The sequence below is a fragment of the Solenopsis invicta genome, chromosome 14 (assembly GCF_016802725.1).
Source record: "Solenopsis invicta isolate M01_SB chromosome 14, UNIL_Sinv_3.0, whole genome shotgun sequence".
NCBI classification, from domain to species: domain Eukaryota; kingdom Metazoa; phylum Arthropoda; class Insecta; order Hymenoptera; family Formicidae; genus Solenopsis; species Solenopsis invicta.
Window position 1 is genome coordinate 12,374,868 of NC_052677.1, and position 17,779 is coordinate 12,392,646.

Here is a 17,779-nt window from a genome sequence, read left to right on the forward strand (position 1 = left end):
CAATGAATTTTTGCACGAATGTTCATTAGAGTTTTATTAGTATACATAAAAAATTTGATTTGTTTTATAATGCAGCTCCCTGAAATTTGCAAGCGAGTTTATTTAAAAATCAAGAGAAAATAAAAAATTAAATAACTTTTAAGAACTTTAATAAGAGAATCAAATTTTACACAGATACTCAAACGTAGTAAAAAAAAAGAATGTATCAAAAACTTAAAATATTTGCGTTTAGGAAAAGAATTGTTGAAAAACTAAAATATTTAGCCCGATATGTTCAACAATGGATTGATTCAACAATTATTCAGTTGTACGAAAAAAAGGTGTAGGTCATTTATGTAAAAATTTTTTAATCAAACATTAACTAAAGCAATTCAATATTTAGTTGAATGTGGATTAAATATTTAAATTTTTTGACAATTTTTCAGAGTGTGGTAATCACTTTGTGACATAACACGTACATCCTTAAGCGGAGAAATCGCGTTCTTGAAATTGTGATTTGATTTTTTATTTAATATCTGGATCCTACGCACGTGTCCTCTCCATTGTTAGTATAGTAAGCGTATATTTTCTGTTTAATTGACCGTTTTTACATATTTTCTGTATTTTATCATCCATTCTTTACATATTTACATTGTCACGTCGAACATCTGGAGCACTTCGGCGCTCTCTGCCGCTTCATCTCGGCTTCCTTTGACTGTTTTTTTAACGCTGAAAAGAGAGAAATTTTTATTCTAGCTACAACCGACCTCTTCTCCGCTGTGTGTTTATGTTTATACTGTTAATATGATGAAAAAAATTTTTCTTTGAAAATTTCTTGCAATTTTTCAAAATTTTTGTATGTAAATTTCAGAATTTCTGTATATTTTTATCTATTTTTAAAAAATGTCTTTTTAAAAAATTGTAATTTTTTTATATGAATTAAAATGCTTTTCAGAAATATTTGAGAAAATCTATAACTATATAATAGCATTAACTATCTTTCGTACATCACAGAATGATAGAAGAATATTTATAGAAAGTTCAAATGTTAATAAGATGTTAAGAATATTACATAAACGTTTCTTTTGTACATGTACAATAATTATATAGGTATATAAAATATTTTTTATACAGTCTAAACATTCTGATTATTTATAATATACAATAATTACATCTATTTTAATAAATAAAGGTGCCATCTAAAGAATTCATAAAATTACTATAATTTTTTAGAATATAATGAATATCCTGAGGAATATTTTAAATTAAATTAACAAATATTAATGCACATCTGTCTAAAAAGTAGCACGTGGATTGTCCTATAAATATTTACATGCTTGACCATTGAATATTCGTGAAAGATTCAAAAATGAATTAAATATATTACAAACATTTGAATATTATGTGCTTTTATACTTAAAAAATATTCCGGAACATATCGGAATATTTTTGAAATATTACTTTAGGAGCATCTCGTGAATATTACAGAAATATTCAGCGTAAGCTGAGTATCTTTTCTAAAACTCTTCATATATGTATATGAATTCTAAAATGTGAAATCTATGATTTCTAAGGTTTCTCGTTCTACGCTGAGAAAAAATTGTTAACTTGAAATTTTTTAACTTAATTAAATTTCTTCTGTTTAAATATTTTAGGTATTTAAGTTAAAATATAAATGCTTAAGCTTAAGCTCAAGTCTTTTATATATTTAAGTTAAATACGTGATAACTTAAGAAATTTAATCAAGTTGAAAAATTTAACAACTTTTTCAACTTGAGTGAATATAATTTCTGCTAAAATCTTCTAAAATATGAAAAAAATTTAAGAGTTTTTTTAAAAAATTATAGAATATGAGAAGTCTTAGAAATCGTAAAATACTTCATCCACATGTACAAAAAAGTTCTACGAAAAGTGTAGACTCTCTCAACATTTTTAAAGGCGTTCTTCCAACAGCAACAAAAATTCTGAGAAAAATGTTTACCGGGAAGACAGTCGAAATTTCTACCTACTTATCATTGCCGAGCCGATGTTGATCGGCTCCAGTTTCAGGCTCTGCATCTCTCGCAGGGCCATCGCGTGAAAGGAGAGCGCAGCGACTCGCGTGAACAGTTCGGACACTCCGTTACCTGTTCTCGACGAGACCGCCCAATATTCCGCCCGCATCTTCCTCGCTGCCTCAATCGCCCGTTTCTCAATTATCTCATATACTGGATGAGACTAGAATTTTCCCCCCAAAAAGGCGACAAATTATAATATTTACCAATAATTTATTATAAATCTTTCTTAAAAATATTCAACTGTCCTAAGAATCCTACACGAAAAGAATAATTTTGCTAAAGTGAGATAAATGGCTCAGAATCACCGATAGTGTCCCACAATATTAAAAAATCTTACAAATGCTTTTGTGATATGTAAATTATGTTATTACATAACTGTATTTAATTGTACTCTTCAATTTTTAAGGAATCCATTTATTGTTATAACATTTTGTTAAAAGTAAAATTGCACTCGTTAAATTAAATTTAAGATTGAACATTTTAGCATTTGGCCTGCTTATCCTATAACCTAAAAATTTAGCTAGATACAGATGTAAAAATATTTTTGTTAGACCATCAAAATAATTATGCAGCTCAAGCTAGAACGTCAAAAATTTTTTGTAGCATTGCTCCTCACGCTCGTTCTCCTTCATAAATCTGTATCGAGCTGAATTTTTAGATACTTTAGCAAAAAACCTTTCCGTATATGTATTACTAATAGAACTTACTAAAAGGTCCTTCTTAGCTCCGACCAGAAAGATATGATGAGGACCGACGTTGCTGCGGCTCGCCTCGTTCAACCATTGCTGGCAGTGCATCAGCGACATCAGGTTCCCCAGGTCGAAAACGACCATGATTACTAAAATGAAGTACGCGTGGGAGATATGGGATAAATAAATGAGGTTTGCGTACAGAAAAGAAGGAATTTTTACCATTAGCGCCGCGATAATAGGACGCCGCGATGCACTTGAACCTTTCCTGGCCCGCGGTATCCCATCTGCAAGTGTATTACGTTTCAAATTATTATAATACATTCATCAATACGTTCAATTCAATTCAGCTCATACGTTCAATTTAAGCTCGTAAACGTCTCTGAACGCCTATGCGACTTTGATTACATTTGTAAGTGGAAAGGCACGCCGAGGATGTCGAATCTCTCCACCTCGAAGTCCACGCCGATGGTGGCCTTGTAGTTGTTGTCGAAGTGCTTGTGGCAAAAACTGTGGCAGAAACAACGAGATTATCTCGTCTTATTATCTTGAGTTTTCGGATCACAACGGAGATGAATTAATTCGGCCTTGCGAGCAAAGTTTACTAAACGATTGTTGATCGCCGAAATATTACCGGTTTACTAATGATGTCTTGCCGACGGCGACGTCGCCGATGACGATAACCTTGCAGATTCGAAGAGTCAAGCTCTTGCTGTCGCAGGTCCGCCTGATTAAGCTGCCGAAATCGTTCTCGCTGTACGGCGTGGTCTCGGACGAGAACGGTGGCGGCCAATCGGTTATCTGCATAGAAAAAAAATTTTTGTTAAAAGCAAGTTTTCAATCTTCAAGTTAAAAAGAAGCATTTAAAATTGTGTCTTCGGTATTTGGACCATACACCTATTTAAAAATTCAGTTAGATTGTTAGATACATATAGATATGAAAATAACTTTGTAAGATTATCAAAATAATTATGTAGCTCAAGCTGGTTGCTAGAATGTCAACTTTTTGCGGCATTTTTGTTTTGAAAACGTCTTTACTTTCAAAATGTTTAATATAAATCTTTTCATCGAAAAGAATATTTTTTCAGTATTCATTAATAATTTTTATGAGTTGAACGCAAAAAGTATCATAGAAGAAATAACAATATCTTTAAATCAAGAATTAAAACCATTATAAAAATAATTAAATTGTACTCTTTAGATGACTCTATTATAATATTGAAATAAAAATATATAATATTTTACTAAAATTTAGGATGATCAAAATGTTTTAAAGAAAAGATTAATTATGTATATCAAAATTATCATTGTTTCATATTTCATGTATAAGTGACAACATAATTTGACATAAATGATTGTTAAATAAAATGTATTAGCTTTAAAGTTGATACTAATTTTTGATATTATTTTTATCTGCACTGAGAAATAAGTTGTTAACTTGACTAAATTTTTTGATTGAATTTCTGCAGTTCAAACACTTTACGTATTTAAATTAAATATATATTACAATTTAAAAAATGTATATAGTTAAGTTAAATATATAAATATTTTACTAAGTTTTTATGTAAGTATTTTATGTAAGTAAAATGCATAAATAGTTGAACTGAAAAAATTTAATTGAATTGAATAATTAATTTAGTCAAGTTAATAACTTTTTTTCAGTATAGGTATGTGTATGTGTGTGTGTGTGTGTGTGTGTGTGTATGAAGAAAAACGTGGCACATTCCACGTTCGTGCATTAATTTATTGTATTAATTAATTCAAACGTGTGCCCTTACCTGTCTCTCATTGTGGGCTTCTTCCTTCATCATCTTGTAAATCGCGGAGCGCGTTTCTAACATCTCTCTTCGAATTCAGGAAACGGAAAATAAAAACACGCTTCTTCTGTTCACACGCGTAGCACAATTGCGATTTTTGCGATTACATATTACTGATTGATTTTTTTATGCGCTGTTATCCGGCACCGTCTACGAAAGACTGGCGTACGTCGAATCGGTATAAGCGGGATGCAATTGATTCCGCCATAAGTAAATGGGAAAACATTGGTTGCTGTGGCAGGTGTCCGATTACGATGCGTGTGGGTTGTAATTCTGAAAAACGACACGTGCCACTTCTAGAATAAGTTATTGTGTTATAGGGACCGTACACGATCAATAATGCTGTCACTACCGACAAATATTGTCAGTATTATTAATTATGTGTGATTAAGATTGGTGAATGCATGTAAAATATTGACATGATGATACGGATTTTTTGATTCTCGAGCATCGCTCTACGATAGAAATATTATCAGTAATTATGATGAATGAATTATTTACAGAAATCATACGCAGTCAATAATGTTGATCAGTAATATTAAATCAATAACACTCATAGTATACACAATATTTGTAAAAGATTTATAAAATATTTATAATTATTTGAATATCTTACAAAATATTTTATAAATATTTTTGTGACTTTGAACAGGTCATAAAAATTTATCATAAATCTCGTAAAAATATTTATATTAAAATATGTACAAAATTAGTAATTTTTGGTTTATACTTATGATTGCTTTTACTATATTAAAATATTTATTTTATTTTTACATTTACATTTTGATATTTTACTATAGTAATATTTGAAATTATTATAGTTTATAGTAAAATTTTTTTATATGTTGTCGATAAAGCTATAACCACAAGATTAATATTAACATTATAGCAGTATAATACTATAAAAATAAAAGCTTTTAATCATAATTCTTTCGATATGCAATTGTAATCAAAAATATCAAACACTTTTCTCTCAGCATGTGATTAATATTAATCCATTAAAGCCCATGGCCAGACCAGCAAAGATAGTAAAAAAATAACAATTAGAAATAAGACCGAAACATGAAAAAACATTATTGATTTAACTAAGATGTAATTGAGAATTTGATTGGCGCTATTAGTTTTCCTCTACAGTTAATTTTTAATAATTTGTTTATAACAATTAGTTGCAAAATTTATATTTAAAAAGAGCTTTTTATGTCAATAACGTTTTTTTATGCTTTGGTCTTATTTCCAATTATTATTTTTTTGCTATCATTGCTGATCGATTTGGCCATGGAGTTTAATGGGTTAATGTAATACATTGTATATACATGTATTTTCTATTTATTTCTTCTTGTCCTCGTTCCAATTTACGTAACTCGATTATTTCGAGACCATCAGGATTTTTCTTAAATGAGCTAATCTATTTTTATTAATATATTTATAAATTTAAATTTAACCTTGGGCTAGTCATTTAATTCATTAATTAATTAATAGTGTGATTGATGGATCGGTGAATTAAAAAACTCGATCCTTTTTTAAAGTCGTCTTAAGAACGTTTTGTGGCTTTATAATACCAGTTAAAAGTTATCGAAGTTTAAAGAATGTAGGTTTTCTAGATTTATTTTTTATATTTCTTACGACAAAAAGATTGGGTCGTAAATATCCAAATTTGTGAATTTTGAAAATCTAAAATTAACTGCAAAAAAGAAAACAAAGACAAAGGTTTATGTAGCGAAATCTTTAGCAACAGCTTTAAATAAATAATTTTTAAATGAGTAAAAGTGGACCCAAATAAATTTTTGCACGAATATTTATTAGAGTTTTTGTATTTAAAAAAAATTATTTAATTTGTAATAATACTTTTATATTAAATGTAAATATAATAAATATAAATAAAATTACAAAACGTAATATTAATAATAATTATTTGAATAATTTACAAAATATTTTATAAATATTTACGTAAAGATCAAGAGCAAAAAATTAAACAATTTTTAATCAATAAGAAAATTACCAATAAGAGAATGCTTAAATTTTACATATATATCAAACGTATTAATGTAATAAAATAATTTATAAAATTTTTAAATTTTTAGTTTAATATTTAATTACTCTTATTTTAATAACATTGAGATGTGACACATACATCCTTAAGATTGACATATTTTAGAGAGAAAAATTACTAAACTCAATTTAAATAAACATTATTAATACTATTCAAATAACTATTTTCTTTCAAATCAGTAATATTTACATCAAATAAGTAATATTTACTACAAACAAATAATTTTCATTTGTTTGAAGTAAATAAGTTAATTGGGCAAAACTAACATATTTATTTAAATTTAGTAATTTTTTAACATATCTAAATAATTTTATTTTTTATGAATTACATTATTATGTTAATAAAAATATTTTATTCTATTTAAAAAACGTTGATATCAAAGTCTATAATTAAATAATAAGCATGAAAAGAACGCTGTCTGTATTATAATATTTATCTCTTCAAAACAAACTTTTTTTTTTTTAGCATCATTAAAAACAGCCGAGAAAAAGAAATATTCTAAAATGATTAAGTTATAAGAAACGTATATCCTTATAAAAATGTTGCTTTAAGTAATTTTTTAGTTTTTGAATTATTTCACTAGAAAAGGTGATATCAAATGACGTTTAATGATGGTTTATTACGTTAATTTTTTAATAATCTTCTATTTATAAAATTGTAAATTAAATTGCTTTTTGCTTCTAAATTTCTTAATTAATTTATTAAATTTTTGTTAATATATAAAAAAAATTTAAATCAACACTAAATAAGTTAAAATGATTAGAAAATTGTTTAAAGTCATTTAAATTAATCAGTTAATTTAAATTAATTAATCAACTTTCTAAGTAATTTACTATTTTTAAATAAGGATAAAATTAATTTTTTATTAACATATGAATAAACGATTAAATCAATGATAATGAGTTAGAGAATCTAGAAAATTTATTTTAAACGGAATTATCGCGCCCGATTTGATTAATGACTGATTTAGATTAAATAAGCGAGTTTTTTTACTTATCGATTAATCAATCGCATTATATGTGCAAATGCAACTTTGCTTTATAAAAACTGCATTTGCGAATAATACGATTGATCGATCGACTAATGCCTGTTTCCACCAACGTAGATTAATTGTAATTTTATTTACTCTTTATCTTTTTTCAATTCTTAGAGCTTAGAAAGAAAGATAAAGAGATAAAAGTACAGTAAGATAAACTGATATTAAAGTCAATTTGTGTAGGTGGTGGAACTCAAGGTCCGTGGATTGGCGTTGGAGGGGAAGGAAGGTCGTTGCATCCACTTCAGGCTGCGTTCAGATTCCTCACCCGGGTGCACCGTGATGTCGTTTTATCTTTGTTGTTTACCAAATGTTAAACAAGGATAGAATGATGTCTGGGTGCACCCTGGTGGGGAATCTGAACGCAGCCTCAACGATGTGGAACGAAAATGGCGGCGGCCATACTTTTACTGCACACTCGCTCACTCACACAACTAATAGCTGTAGTACCTTACTATCTACGTACATACACTAACACTGACTCGCTGTCTCGAAAATGGCGGCTATGCAACGACCTTCCTTCCCCTTCAACGCCAATCCACGGACCTTGGTGGAACTAAGTGGCAGAATTGAAAAACTCGTCTTTAATCGAAGTTTGAACGGAGTCGCCCTCTTCTGTCTCGTCGATCAACTACGAACAACGAATGACTAGCGTAGTAGGTAGTAGGGCCGGAAATCATTGGAGATCCGTGCTTCCGTAGATTGACGTTCCTTTCTAGTAAAATGGCTCCGAAACCGAAGCCCACGGAGAAGGCAGGTAGGTGGTTTGAAGACGATTTATCTTGACGTTCGTCCCTTTTTCCTTCGCGCGCACGTTCCTCGGAATAAACGACGCCTCGTCGATCGATGCAGACGTGGCATGTCAATATCGCATCGCGTCGCGACGACTCTACGCGTGACTCGTGGTATTGGGCCGCGCGGTCCATGACCATGTGGTCGAATAAGCATACATGTTTTTCCAGCATCGTGTTTGTAACGACGATGATCCTCGAGAAGAACGTGATTTTATTCGTTGTTTCTCCGCGCGATGTACTCGGCAGCGATCTTGGCTGATGTACGATCGCAGCCGCGTGTATCATAACCTATAAAGGGGTGCGAGAGATTTCTCCCGTCCGAGTACAAAAATGTTTGTTATTCACACAGTTGAATAACGAACTTCTATGCTTTTATCTTTCAGTTTTCCAGTTTTACCTTAAGTACGTTTAGATCCTCTACTCGAGTGTCTCCAGGAATCATTTTATCCTTATTGTTTACTGAATGCTAAAGACATGATATTTGAAGGCACTTGATTGAGGAATCTGAACACAGCTTAAGGTAGGACTGGAGAACCGAAAGATGAAAGTACAGTTTTTTCTGTTGGCAAATAATATAAATTTTTGAAAATGCACTTTTGATCTTTGTTCTCATCAACATGTCTATTTGATAATCAAGAAAGAGAGAGAAAGAGTATCTCAGATTTGTATTGCTTTTTTCTACAGGTAAACCTGCGGAGAAAAAGACAGAGAAGAAGGCTGAGAAGAAGCCAGCTACAGCGGCGTCTACCTCAAAGGTGACGAAACCTGCAGCCAAGCCTGCAGAGAAAAAGAAACCAGCGGCTGCCAAGCCAGCAGCTGCCTCCAAACCAGCTGCCAAACAGCCTGCAGCGAAACCTGTGCTTAAGCTTGCCAGCAAACCATTGATTAGCAAGCCCAAGAAAAATGTACAGGCTACCAAAAAGACCCCAAAGGGTGGAAAGCCAGCGACTCCACTTCAAAAGGCTCTTAAGGCCCAGAAGAAGGTAATTATAATGGAATTTTTATTGAAAATTGTTTGATAATTTTAAGCAAAGCATATCTTTTTTAATGATGAATTTTACTGTGGGAATCTCTTTGAATGTTTGTGAAAAGACCTTTTTAACACAATACTGAACAATCGAAAGAACGCACTGTGCTCAAACATATTAGACATCATGGATTTCTTACAGTTTTATTTTTTTACTTCACAGATCTTGAAGGGAGTCCATGGCTCCAGAGTACGGAAGATCAGGACGTCCGTCCACTTCCACAGGCCCAAGACCTTCAGGCCGCCGAGAATGCCTAAATATCCACGCAAATCTGTGCCAAACAGAAATCGGTAAAGACTTTTGAATTCTATTTTGTTCAGAACCATTGGAAAGAGTTCTACGTATGATTCTCTTATGAGAACCTTTGTGACTTTTATTTCAGTATGGATGCATTCAACATCATAAAATTCCCATTAACGACGGAAGCGGCGATGAAAAAAATTGAGGACAACAACACCCTAGTCTTCATTGTGCACACCCATGCTAACAAGTATCACATCAAGGCATCGATCAAGAAGCTCTACGACGTTGATGTAGCAAAGGTGAACACTTTGATCAGGCCAGACGGCAAAAAGAAGGCGTATGTTCGTTTGACGCGCGACTACGACGCGCTCGATGTCGCCAACAAGATCGGCATCATATAATTTCCATCTCCCTTTTTGTTTAGAAATAAAAATAATACATCTTGTACCGATACAATAAAAAAAATATCGATGCGGATAGATTGAGCTTCATTAGTTATTTTGCAATCCTTGCTCGACATTATGAGGAAAACATTTTACGAATACACGTGTAAATGATACAATAAAATTAATTTTTTTCTTATTGATACTTTTAAGATAATTTATTCATTAAAAAATTAAATCAATTTATTCATTAAAAAAATGATCCTTTTCATCAGAAACTTTATAATAAGATATTTTACCAACTGGATGCAAAATATCGGCTGTCGATATTTTCGAGAACATTGCCATCTATCGCGAATAGTATGACACACTGATTAGCTTTATGTTGCACTATCCACCTTCTTGAGGGTATCAAGTGTCAGACGTGTCAGCTGTGTTAGCTGAAGTTGAGTAGATTAACGATGATAGACCGGATACTGTGCGGAAACAGACAAACGCGCAGTGTAGTTATTTAAGTTCGAATGCATAAAATAAGTAATATAAAAACACACGTGTACGGTAGATGAGGTAAGTTGTTATACATCAATTAAATATTTTGTTGAAAGAAAGTAATAAAAAAAGAGAATTCTAATATATGTTATTTACAATATTACAAAATTACAGCACATGCATTAATCATAAAAATTCTGTAATTAGTGTGCCAGCAATAATTGTCACAAATTGTGCCGAAGTCGCACACAGTAGATAAAAATGATAGAGTCACCGGCGTGGAACTCCAAGAAGGATGAGAGCATTTACAAGGCTGCAGGTGCCATGCACTTGCGGAAGTACGGGGAATTCTTCGAGAATCTGGTGGAGAAGTCCTGGAAGGGTGATTCGACGTTGGAATATATCATAGAGGGTCCTCTGCGCCTTGTTTACAAAATGACAGAGGACATCGGCATCCTCTCCCTGGTGGAGATGGAGAACAAGGTTCTATCAAAGCTGCTGGCAGCGGTGGCAGGAACGTGCAAGGAAGTCAGATTGCTGAAGGCGGAGGCCGCTGGCTTCTATGCGAAGCTCTTCGCCCATGGGGAAAGGTGCATGGACGACGATCTCGCCGGCGTGGCCAAGCTACTGTCGGATCTCCTGGACCTGTCCGTTTTTGCCAATCGTATGTCAGCCGTCGTGCACCTGACCACACAACAGTTGGCGAGTCTATCCGGCGCCGTCCACGAGATTTATCTGCCTGTCCTGCTGGAAGCATTCATAGATCTATTCGTGATCCTCGTGATTCTCGATGAGATCGTCGACGCTCAACCGGCGATATTAGACCAATGGAAGAAATACAGGATGCATGCGCGCTCCATGATGCACAATCCGTCGCAGTTCGGCGTTGCCGAGACGAAGCTGGAAACATTCGATCATTTGCTGAAGGATCTGCAGGAGAAGCTGTTGCGAAAGAACATGTTCCTAAAGGCGATCGAGCACGTGATGGACGTGAACAAGGGCGCGGTCATGAGCGAGCAGGTTGTCAGTTATCTCAAGAATCTGATTGCAGACGTGGAGAGCAAATCTAACGACCACGCCGCGCTGAATAGGAACTGGATAAGGGTCAACGTCGGTGTCGCTGTAGTGATAAAGCTGTTCGGCGCTTGCGACAAAAAGCTGATCAAGAGGGTGCTGGAAGCCAACAAAAGGTTCTACGCGGTCACGCTGGTGGGAAACGTGATGTGGGTGCCCAGCAAGTTCCTCAGCGACGTCGTGCCGAAGGAGACCGGCAGCGCCGTAAGCCCGCAAGTGGGCGAGAAGATTCTGCAGGCGCGAACGCAAAGATTGCCGATCACGGTGAACAATCTGATACAGCGTGGGACGACCTGGTGCGTGGAGATGCAGAGTATTCTTACGAGGACGAATCTCCAGGTATCAGACATCGGACAGAAGCGTACGCTGCTGACAGACTTGCTGGCACTGCTGGCACAGATGCGGGAGACCGTCGCGTTCGTGACGAATCTGCACGCCTCGCTGTCGAGACCGATGAGCCGCGGCACGGTGCAGCTGATCTGCAGACTCGTCGAGCTGCAGAAGTCTCTGCAGACGACGTTCTACGCGCTTGGGCCGGTCGTGGTGCAATCGCAAGCGCAGGTGCTGCAATATCTGGCCTACTACGTGCTAGTTATGCTGGAAACAGCGCGCAAGGCTCTCGTTCAGCGGGATAAGGGCTACAGCAGGGAACGACTGGACGCACTCTCGCTGATAGGACTGAGTATGCGACTAATAGGCGGTCCGGCAAGCCCGGACAGGCGACTGATAGTGCGTTGCGCGTTAGCGTGCGCCACCCAGCTGACCGACACCTTCCGCGAGGAGGATGTCGTGAAACTGCGATTTCTGCTAGACAGTTACGACGCCGTGGCCGAGTTGTACGAACTGATCGACGAGCACAGCGACTACTCACTGCTGCTGCACCATCAGAACATGCTGCCCGCCTATCTCACCTCGCTCGTCGACGGCAATACCGGCGTCTACCACGTCGCCCATCTATTCGCCGCCTTCAATAGCGCCGTGGGCGAGCAGGAGTTCGCCGAGCTGAAGATAAAACGCATCGCGGAGCTGCGGGAGAGCCTGGTGAAGACTGTACTGAAACCAGCGTGCCACGAGATCGAGACTAGCCTACGACTGCACGTGCACGCACATCTCAAACTGGACTCCACGAATCCCTTTAACATCGGAGCGAAAGACAGCGGCAGGGTGGTGCGAGCCCCGCCGCTAGCCTTAGCTGAAAACATGGTCTGCGCCAAGAGATTTGTGGAGCATTACCTGGACGATATGTTCTACAATCTGACGACGGTGGCCCTACACGATTGGAGAACCTATCGGATGATGCACGCGTTGGCCAGCTATAAGATGGGCCTGGACACTGTGCAGGACCATCTACCGACGCAGACTCTCGAGCAGGGTCTGGACGCTCTAGAAATTATGCGCAACATCCACGTGTTTGTTTCCAGGTAACCAGAATTGTTAATAGTAAATTAAATCAATGGTAAATTGATAGCATAACAACTTATTATGTTTACAATTAGTATTTAAAAATTAGGCGATATATACAATTGTCCTTCATTGTAGGTACTTATACAATCTGAACACGCAAACGTTCGTGGAGCACAGCAGCAACAACAAGCACCTAAACACCATCGGCATCCGACATATCGCCAACTCAATTCGCACCCACGGCACCGGTATCATGAGCACCACAGTGAACTTTGTTTACCAGTTTCTGCGCGTAAAGCTACATACCTTCTCGCAGTTTCTCTTCGACGAGCATATCAAGTCGCGGCTGATGCGCGACATCAGGTTCGTCCGAGCGCAACGAGAAGCGGGCGCCGCTCCATACACGTACGAACGAGCGGAGAAGTTCCAGAAAGGAATCCGGAAACTGGGAATGACCGCCGACGGGCTGAGCTACCTGGATCAGTTTCGTCAACTGATTACGCAGATCGGTAACGCACTCGGCTACGTGCGGCTGATCCGTTCCGGTGGCCTTCACGCCAGTTCCAAAGCGGTTTCCTTCCTGTCGGATATCGAGAGAACAGTGCCATTTGAATCGCTCTGTCGTGGACTAAATTATAGTGCTACTACGCAAGCTGCAGCCAGACGACTAGAAAATGACATCGCCGATTTAGTGCGTAATTTCACCGAGGGTATTCAATACTTCAAGCTACTAGTCGATGTATTTGCCTCGGCATTTCGCGACACCAAGTCCTACCATCTGCAGCAGTTCTACGCTATCGTGCCGCCGCTAACGCTCAGTTTTGTCGACAATTCCGTATCCAATAAGGAGAAGATGTTTAAGAAGAATCAGACAGGCGCGGCTTTCACCGACGATGGCTTCGCCATGGGTATTGCCTATATCAATGCATTGCTCGATCAGAGCACTGAGCTGGACGGCCTTCATTGGTTTAAGACGGTGGAACAGCACATCGCCCAGGAGAAACTTGCCGCAGAACGCAAGGACGATCACGGCGACGAGAAACTCCAGCAGACCAGGGCACTCACGCTCCAACGTCTCGCCGAGAGAAACGCCGAGTTCCAATTATTGTATTATAGTCTCTCCGGTGCCAGAGTGTTCTTCAAGCAACCTGATACGTAACGCAAGACAATCTGTTCATTTTGATACTTCGATATTGTACTCTTGGACACCAGTTATAAATCGACTTCGTGTTTATTAGGAGAGAGATGGTTCGCACGAATCCCGAAGATTTATATATATAAATGTGCGTTTAAAACCATTTTTTCCCTAATTTTTGAGTGCAAACAAAATTTTGAATAAATACAATCCCCGTTCCAGCATCTCTTCCAATTTATTCTCATATGTGTTTGTCATCATAGCACATATTGTAAATTACTTAGACTGCCTACGATCGTTTTTATAAATATTTTCTACATTCACGGTATCGTTACAATATCAGAGCTTTGTTCAATAAATAATGGCTAGACTGAATGACTAGGTTTTACGTCTAAAGGAGGTGCAATTACTACTTGCAATCGCAAGTAGGATCGAAAGGATAAATGAATGAAGGCATGTAGGATCTCGAATTTTGAATTCAAATCGCAATATATTAAACTGATAAAAACTATTTAACAACGATTGAGGTATTTTGGCAAATTATTTGTAGTAACGCAAATTTCGTAAGAATATAACATAAGCCTTCATCCATTTTTTTTTTTTTTTTTTTTTTGAAGAATTAATTTCTTATTTTACCAGATCTTCGTCTTCCCTAGAGAATCGGATTTTCAAAAGAATCACAATTTCTTTTCAACAATCTGAACAATCGATGTTGCGTTTTTTAATTTTCAATAAACTATTGTGCCTAATTAATATTAACGCACTATCGGCGTACGATGCACATAGATATATATATATATATATATACAACATCAATTACTTTCGTAGCCGTATATGCTAGAAAGCAAATGCCTCGCGTACTTTGCATACAATAAAAATTTTATTCCGTTTCAATTGTCACGCTTACGTGAAACGGTGACCGTCGTTCTCTTAATTTGAATTTATATGTTTCCAATAGCAATGATAATTCTACCAATATTATCGCTCAATAGATTTCTGCAAAAACTTTCTTAACTGTCAGTCTTCAAACAATTATACACAATAATACAGATAATCGCAAGCAACGTACGTCACAACAAAATATAAAATCTATTAAAATAATATTTACGTCACAACATCGTAAAATATCACACTGAATTTTTTATCAGAAACAGATCCTGCATCCTTACTAGAAAATACATTAAGATTAATTAACGCACTAAGATTGATTAATGCTTTAAGATTAATTAATTCTTTAAGATTAATTAATCCCTACGTATATCTGCGTAATTATCGAGATACGGATTTTTTGATAATTTTTTTTTCGCTTCAAGCATTTTCCACTTGATATTCACTCTGTCCGCTGAGACTTTCCGTCTTCTCACTGACGCACCTTCAGGTCTTCAACCTTGTAATTCCATTATCTCTACTGCTAATTGTCAGCCGTCAAGTGCGCTAGAAACTTGAATAGCTAATTAACTTACATCTTACACGACCCTGACGTAAGTTATCTTGTCTCTCGCAAATTACGGCATAGATATGCTTCTTTCCACGACATGTGACATTTAAATTACATTAAGCTGTAAAATGCCATTGAATTTTACCAGTTTCCTGATGACGAGAGACAAGAGCTAAATATTACAACAGGATCGTATAGGAGATCTCTTTCTTTAGGATTGAGGTTTGGATGATTCTTCTGGGTCCAGGAGATCGTCGCAAGAAGCCGTCGGTGGTAACAATTGCCTGCCGCCGCGTTTCTTGCTGCGAGTGAACACCTTCGTAAGTTGCGCAAATTTACGTCGGGATACTGCAAGGATATCGTTCATCATTAGAGAATCAAGTGAATCGCATGCTACATAGCTTTAAATTTAAACAATCATTTCTTAATCTATCACTTACGTTTGCCCATGTTTTTCAGTCTTTCTTTGAACAGATCCTCGTCGTCATGGCCAGTCGTCTGGCTGCTGCCTTTCTCCAACTTTGTGTCTACAAGAGAAAGAAAACGTTTCATTTTTTCCTTTGAGCTAAGCACTTCTGCAATTCTTTACCATGTTCTAACGTGGACAGAAAGTCCTCGTTCCAACGGAGCTCCGCCATAAACTCCTCGTTCTGCAGAAACATGGCGATCCTCTCGTCCTCCAGCATAGAGTTGTCTTGCGAGTACGCCGAGTCGACGCCGTCGTCCGACATTTGCTGGGGGAGCCTGAGAAAGGTGTCCGGCAATGGTCCCAGCAGCGGAGGCTGCCACTTTTGAACACTGCTTTTTAATAATGAAGATTTGCTAGTATCTTTCCTGGGTGACTTTGTGGTGCTCGGAAGCTCCTCCTTCTGCTCCAGCTCACTCCTGATCTTCTCGTTCTCGTTGTCAGTACTCATAGTGAGCAATTGGTCGATTGTGGTGTCCACGGCTCCCTGATTGGATCTTAGCACCGCCTACGATAGACATAGTGGATATAACAGAATGCAAATGTATTATTGAAATAAAATTTGGTTGACAGGGCAGTACGATTAGCCTGTCTCAACGTGGCCCTCTATGCTCTCACCTCTATCACGTCGTCGTCCATCTGCGGAAACATGTTCTTGAAGTCTGCCATCGCCTGGTAGAACTCCAGCGTTGTCTGTTGCTGCTGCTGCTGCTGTTGTTGCTGCTGCTGCTGCTGTTGCTGCTCCGTGGCGGATGCCATGGTGACGTTTTCGGAGGGACGGCGGAGCTGTTGATACGATCGGAGTTAGTTACTATAATTTTATTATATCGAGCATGTAGAAATACGTACAATGATCTTCTGACGATTTTCAAGAAGTGACAGCCACGAGAGCATCGCCCATGCCTGTGAACACCGGTGTCTGCGTCGTTGCGCCCCAAGTACGCGTCAGTCGGCGGAATTTAGCACAATGTCATCCTTCCGAATGGTCAGTCGGTCGAGTGGACTGCGCGCGTGTTCAGAATGCGACGCCGGTGCCGGTTTACGTCATCATACGGACGCGCGTTACGTCGAGAGCACCTTGGAGGTGTCAACTGTCAAAATCTACACCCACTCTCGGCGTGTTTCGACTCGCTCTTCGTGGAACCAAGACTGGAGTAACTCCAGATCGTTCACCGCTCGTGTAATCGGGCCACGGTCGCGCGTCGTGATTGGCCACCCTCTTCTGCCTTTTCAACCCTACGATAGTTGCAACTTGAACGATCGGATATTTCAGTTTAGATTTTAAAAGGGCAGCAATATTGTGGGGAAGTAATTGCGCCTTCGAAATGTCTTTCAAATATCATTCCTTCTGGATTTTGGCTTCAGGGGCGCTGAGCAAATCAAGCATGGCATGGGGCGCCATTTTTTTTTAAAGCCGCCTATATCGTCACATACACAATTAAATGTTATTTTTACACAGTGTAATTGGAAAGCTACTTTTTTATCGCCATCCCTTATATACGTATGCTGCTCATAAGTTCGAGAACATTTGTGATTTTTTCTCGCATTTCTTGAAAAGTTAAATTTTAAAAAAGTCTTAGAAAACGTTTAAACGAATTTATGACACTAATAATTAATAAAATTTTTTCTCTTTTTTTTCTTTTTTCTTCTTTCTTCTAACTTCTTAATTTAAAAAATAAGAATCATTTTATTTACTT

The 17,779-nt window shown here is 37.0% G+C and overlaps 4 protein-coding genes across 4 annotated transcripts; 2 read left to right on the forward strand and 2 right to left on the reverse strand.

Moving 5' to 3' along the window:
• Positions 1 to 30: 30 nt before the first annotated feature.
• On the reverse strand, positions 31 to 5,113 carry LOC105194051 (ras-related protein Rab-34). Its single transcript, XM_011158769.3, has 7 exons — positions 4,504 to 5,113; positions 3,360 to 3,526; positions 3,134 to 3,235; positions 2,948 to 3,012; positions 2,744 to 2,874; positions 1,989 to 2,196; positions 31 to 708 (listed from the first exon to the last, which is right to left on the reverse strand). Exons 1-7 carry the CDS (start codon positions 4,564 to 4,566, stop codon positions 635 to 637), a joined length of 810 nt encoding a protein of 269 aa, XP_011157071.2. The 5' UTR covers positions 4,567 to 5,113; the 3' UTR covers positions 31 to 634.
• Positions 5,114 to 8,256: 3,143 nt separating this feature from the next.
• Positions 8,257 to 10,174, forward strand: LOC105194052 (60S ribosomal protein L23a). The gene is made up of 4 exons (XM_011158770.3): positions 8,257 to 8,385; positions 9,107 to 9,405; positions 9,613 to 9,740; positions 9,833 to 10,174. The coding sequence occupies exons 1-4, from the start codon at positions 8,352 to 8,354 to the stop codon at positions 10,092 to 10,094; spliced, it is 723 nt and encodes a 240-aa protein (XP_011157072.1). The 5' UTR covers positions 8,257 to 8,351; the 3' UTR covers positions 10,095 to 10,174.
• A 279-nt stretch (positions 10,175 to 10,453) lies between these two features.
• LOC105194053 (WASH complex subunit 4) lies at positions 10,454 to 14,399 on the forward strand. The gene is made up of 3 exons (XM_011158771.3): positions 10,454 to 10,643; positions 10,773 to 13,060; positions 13,179 to 14,399. The coding sequence occupies exons 2-3, from the start codon at positions 10,827 to 10,829 to the stop codon at positions 14,200 to 14,202; spliced, it is 3,258 nt and encodes a 1,085-aa protein (XP_011157073.1). The 5' UTR covers positions 10,454 to 10,643; positions 10,773 to 10,826; the 3' UTR covers positions 14,203 to 14,399.
• Positions 14,400 to 14,769: 370 nt separating this feature from the next.
• On the reverse strand, positions 14,770 to 17,438 carry LOC105194054 (CUE domain-containing protein 1). The gene is made up of 5 exons (XM_011158772.3): positions 16,932 to 17,438; positions 16,701 to 16,868; positions 16,206 to 16,590; positions 16,057 to 16,143; positions 14,770 to 15,964 (listed from the first exon to the last, which is right to left on the reverse strand). Exons 1-5 carry the CDS (start codon positions 16,974 to 16,976, stop codon positions 15,828 to 15,830), a joined length of 822 nt encoding a protein of 273 aa, XP_011157074.1. The 5' UTR covers positions 16,977 to 17,438; the 3' UTR covers positions 14,770 to 15,827.
• Positions 17,439 to 17,779: the final 341 nt, after the last annotated feature.